General features: G+C 43.6%; 1 protein-coding gene across 1 annotated transcript; it reads left to right on the top strand.

Moving 5' to 3' along the window:
• The first annotated feature begins 1,073 nt into the window (after positions 1–1,073).
• On the top strand, positions 1,074–4,454 carry IFIT5 (interferon induced protein with tetratricopeptide repeats 5). Its single transcript, XM_021384011.1, has 2 exons — positions 1,074–1,225; positions 2,935–4,454. The coding sequence occupies exons 1-2, from the start codon at positions 1,221–1,223 to the stop codon at positions 4,367–4,369; spliced, it is 1,440 nt and encodes a 479-aa protein (XP_021239686.1). The 5' UTR covers positions 1,074–1,220; the 3' UTR covers positions 4,370–4,454.
• Positions 4,455–4,504: the final 50 nt, after the last annotated feature.

Genomic DNA, 4,504 nt, shown 5'->3' with positions numbered 1-4,504 from the left:
GTTCAGGAAGCCCTGGCAGCATCCAGCATCTGCCCAGCTGCCTGGTCCCACTCAGTGGGCTTCAAGAGAGGTGATTCTATCTCCTGGGTCACGCCTCCTCTAATCAGCAGGAGGTCGCTACTGCAATGGAGTCATCCTAGACTCAGAGGCATAAAACTAATCAATTTACTGAGATCTTTCTAACAGTAACTAATACTCTTCTTGGATGAAAAATTGGTTAAATTGCTAATAACTATTAGTAAGTGCTACGGATAAGACAGTATTAGGCAATGGTTACTACAAAGACTGAAAGAGTAAAGGAAGACAAAAAGACAGAAAACGAGGAAAGAGAGAGACAGACATACAGATATGCAAACACGGCAAAGCAAAGCAGTTCACCACTCCTCAGTCCAGGCATGTCTTGGTGGCACTGATCTTTGGTAGTGGTGGGTCGTCCAGTTCTTGTGGTAAGCTGTCAACAAACATACATACTCTTGACTTACAGTCCAGAGCGGTCGAGCCTGCTCTTTTGAAATGACGAGTTTCTGGCTTTGGGGACCTTGGTAGGAGCTCTTTTGCTCCCGTCTTCCCGGACTTGTGAGTTTAAATAAAAACGTTGTATCCCGCCTTCACAGGATACAATGGCATCGTCTTCCAGTCTCCTGTACCAAGCTGGAAACATTTGCTTCCAGGCCAAGTCCCCAGCCAGAAAATACTCCCGGACCCTCCCACTCAAAGGCAAACAGCTCCAAAGGAATGCTTTTGAATGTAAAACTGTCCACAAAGTGTTTCAGTCGACTCGTGTTGATTTGAGACAATCCATTCCTTACTAGTCTCAGACACCAGCAAACACCCAGCTGCCACCCAAGACAGAGCTGCCGTGCAGCCGTGGGCTGCACTGGCCAGGCTGTTGTCAGTGCTAGCAATTTGGAGTTCAATTCAGACATGGAGCCGTTAGCAGCTGTTGCTATGGGCTCCACAACACAAGTCAGTGTGTGGCAAAATGCCCAAATGAAAAGAGCAGAGTGACTCATAAGTTTCTATTTCCCAGCCGGTTGCCTCACAGCTCCACCCAGATGCAGGAAGCTTGCTTTCACTTTCTGATTCCCACTATCACTCTCACCAATCACGTGCGAGCTAGAGCACATAAAAGGCAACTCACAACGGCAGAGAGCAGCTCTTGGGCTTCAAAGCTACCTCCAAACAGGTAGAGAAAGGAAAAGAAGGAAAGAAGGCAAATCATGAGGTAAGAGAGCAGCTTGATTTCCTAATGCTGTTTTGTGATGTACTCTTATGCCATGAGAATATAAGTTTGTGATTTGCATAACTGGAAGCAGTAAGGTACTTGGGGACTTAAGCATCAGAGAATAATTTACAGAATATTCACCGGAAGAATCAAAGTAAGACAAGGATGCAATTAGATGCTGTAACATCATTGCTTTTACAGAATCGATGGTCAGAAACTGTGTGCGTGCAGTTCCTGGATGACATGCAGGCTGCAGTAGCAGCTGCTGACCAGCCAAGGGGATGGCTGGCACTGATGCAGCTGTGAATTTACTTTCTGCTCTCTACTACTGTGAGGACCAGCAAATCATCCTGGTCTGCAGTTTGGAGCAGAAGAAGGGGGATAGCATTTGCTGAGGGCTGTCCTGCAATCACACTCAGATAGGACAGAGCTAGGATGTTTATGACAACCTGGAAAATTGCATTGGCAGATTATGCATGGTACTAAACTGAACTGTATTTTATCTGCATTACAAATCTGTTTGGGGGATGTTGTTGCAAGTTCTTTTTCTGCTAGCCAGCAGTTAGCTGTGAGGCTGTCTCTTAACCAATCAGGAAAAGAGGAAGAATTCACCACGTTACACTTCTGTATGGTGTTGTCAGAGTCCGAGCTAGAAAGAAACACGTCACTTAAATCCCACAGATGTTCACAAATGTGAAGTTACTGATGAAATTACTCTCCACTGTTGCTTTCATCCATGGAAGTTTTCTGGGTTCTCAGCTGAGGCACCAAAACCAACAGGAAATGCAGAATCACTTAGTTCATTTTCACAAAACCATAGAATCCTGCAGGTTGGAAAGGACCCTCAAGGTCATCAAGTCCGACCATCTACCTGAGCTAGTGTCCCATCACTAGATGGGACTAGATTGTCCCTTCATGTGACAATTTGAACAATACATTTCAATTTTGATTTGAGGGGGACAACTTGAAATGCTTCGAGCTATTCTTGGACGGTTCATAGTGGTTTGGCAGCCAGGATTTGTTCTTCTATGGTATTGCCCAGGGGAAAAAGGGTTGTGACAAGGTATTGTTCACAGCAGGAACTTGCTCTCACTTCCCCTTCATCCCAGAAAAAATATAATTTCCTACATATAGTTTTCTAATTAGGAACACATGGCACCGTACAGGCTGGTAGATACGCCTGGTTTTACAAGGGAAGAGCAGAGCAGTCTTTCTGACAATGGACTATTTGACCAAGAAGACAGTGGTAGGAGGGCGAACCCAAGCAACGCTGCCCCAGCTGCTGCCAGACCCATCTAACGTCCATCAGCTCATCCCTGCATGCATGGAGGAATCCAGAGGCACAAAGGCAGGCAGGGTCTCCACTTTTATTTGATTACCTGCTTCAAGTAGGCTTCAGAAAGCGTTCTAAGCAGGGGTAATACATTCCTGAGGCTTGGAGGAGTGTTGGTCTTAGAGTAGAGCAGCCCTTCTCTAACAGCATCCAGACCACCACCCCTTTCTCTATGTAAGAGGTGCCCTCAGTTCCACTGGCAAGGAGCATTACTAAAAGAATTACTCTAGACCTATGGCTTCCTATGGCTTTGGCTCACCTGAGCTGTCGCTGACTAGTGGCACCAGCCGAGGCACTGCCTGCTTTTGAAGTACATCGTGCCTGGGTTAAAAGCACAAGCAGCAGGAAGTAATCAATCTTCTTTAATTTGTTCTAGTGCCATTTCCAAGAATTCCCTGAAGAACTCCCTGCTGCAGCTAGAATGTTATTTTACGTGGACTTTGCTGAAGGAGGATGTAGATCTTGCCAGCCTAGAAGAATCAATAGGTGATCAGATTGAGTTTTTCATAAAACCCAACATTTCAAATTACAATCTACTATCTTACGTATGTCACCTAAAGCTCTCATATGAAGAAGCTCTGGAAAATCTCCAGCAAGCTGAAGAAGAAGTGAAAAAATATTATCCAAATGAAATTGACAGGAGAAGTCTCGTTACCTGGGGGAACTACGCCTGGATCTACTACCACATGGGCAGATATGAAGAAGCTCAAGTGTATATAGATAAAGTGGAAAACAGCTGCAAAAAGCTTTCAAATACTGCTCAGTTGAAGATTCAGCTTCCAGAGATCTATGCTGAGCAAGGATTCGCACTATTAAAATTTGGACGAAAGTACTATAACAGAGCAAAGGAGTGCTTTGAAAACGCTCTGAGGAAAGAACCCAACAACCCAGAATTTAATGCCGGCTATGCAATAGCAATGTATCGTTTGGAAGAATTTTCTAACAGAGAATGTGAAGAAGTGGACCCATCCCTGGAGCCTCTGAAGCGTGCACTGGAACTGAATCCAATGGACACTTATCTTTTGGCATTACTTGCACTGAAACTTCAGGACTTACATCGATTTGACGAAGCGGAGAGATGCATTGAAGAAGGAATGCAGAAAACTCCCAATCTTCCTTATTTCCTGAGATACGCTGCTAAATTTTACAGAAGGAAAAAAGATCTGGACAAGGCACAAGAGGTTTTGGAAAGAGCCCTAGAAATATCACCAAAATCTACCTTTTTGCTTCACCAGCTAGGGCTCTGCTACAGAGCAAAGCTGTTTGAGTTGAAGAACAATACAAGATATCCACCTCAAGATCAAGTGGAAGAACTCATTCAAATTTGCATTTCTCTTTTCAAAGAGGCGAGCGAGCAAAAGCCAAAATTTTTTCATGCCCTAACTGACTTGGCAAGGATGTATGTGGAAGCAAGAATGTATCAAGAAGCAGAAGAGACATTTCAGAAAGCACTGAAGGTAAACATTCTGACTTGCTCTGATAAACAAGAAATATGCTACCATTATGGGAATTTTCTGCAATATCAGAAGAAATCAGTATCTGAAGCGATTAAATATTACACAGAAGGGCTAAAAAATGGTGAGTATCTTTTTGCCAACAAGATCAAAAAATACCTAAAAAGATTGTTGGAAAAGAGAATTCAAGAAGGGTTAGGAGGTGAAAATGATTTTAGTACACTTGGACTCGTTCATAAACTAGATGGTGAGAAGCTCGAAGCAATTGAATGCTACGAGAAAGCCAATGAATGTAATCCTGAAAATGAAGAGTATCTGAGTGCATTATGTGAGCTTCGACTTTCCCTCTCAGACTGAGGAACTCCCAAATCCCTCTCAACAACATCAAAAGCACATTTAAAGAGACAATATAAATACCTTTGTTCACTCTTTAAGGTTAAAGTTGTAACCAGATGAAAAACCCGATGGCATCACTCTTCAGTGATAATGCAG

This window comes from Numida meleagris, unplaced genomic scaffold, assembly GCF_002078875.1.
Source record: "Numida meleagris isolate 19003 breed g44 Domestic line unplaced genomic scaffold, NumMel1.0 unplaced_Scaffold884, whole genome shotgun sequence".
In the NCBI taxonomy this organism is placed as follows: domain Eukaryota; kingdom Metazoa; phylum Chordata; class Aves; order Galliformes; family Numididae; genus Numida; species Numida meleagris.
This window is presented reverse-complemented; position numbering and strand designations above follow the sequence as displayed.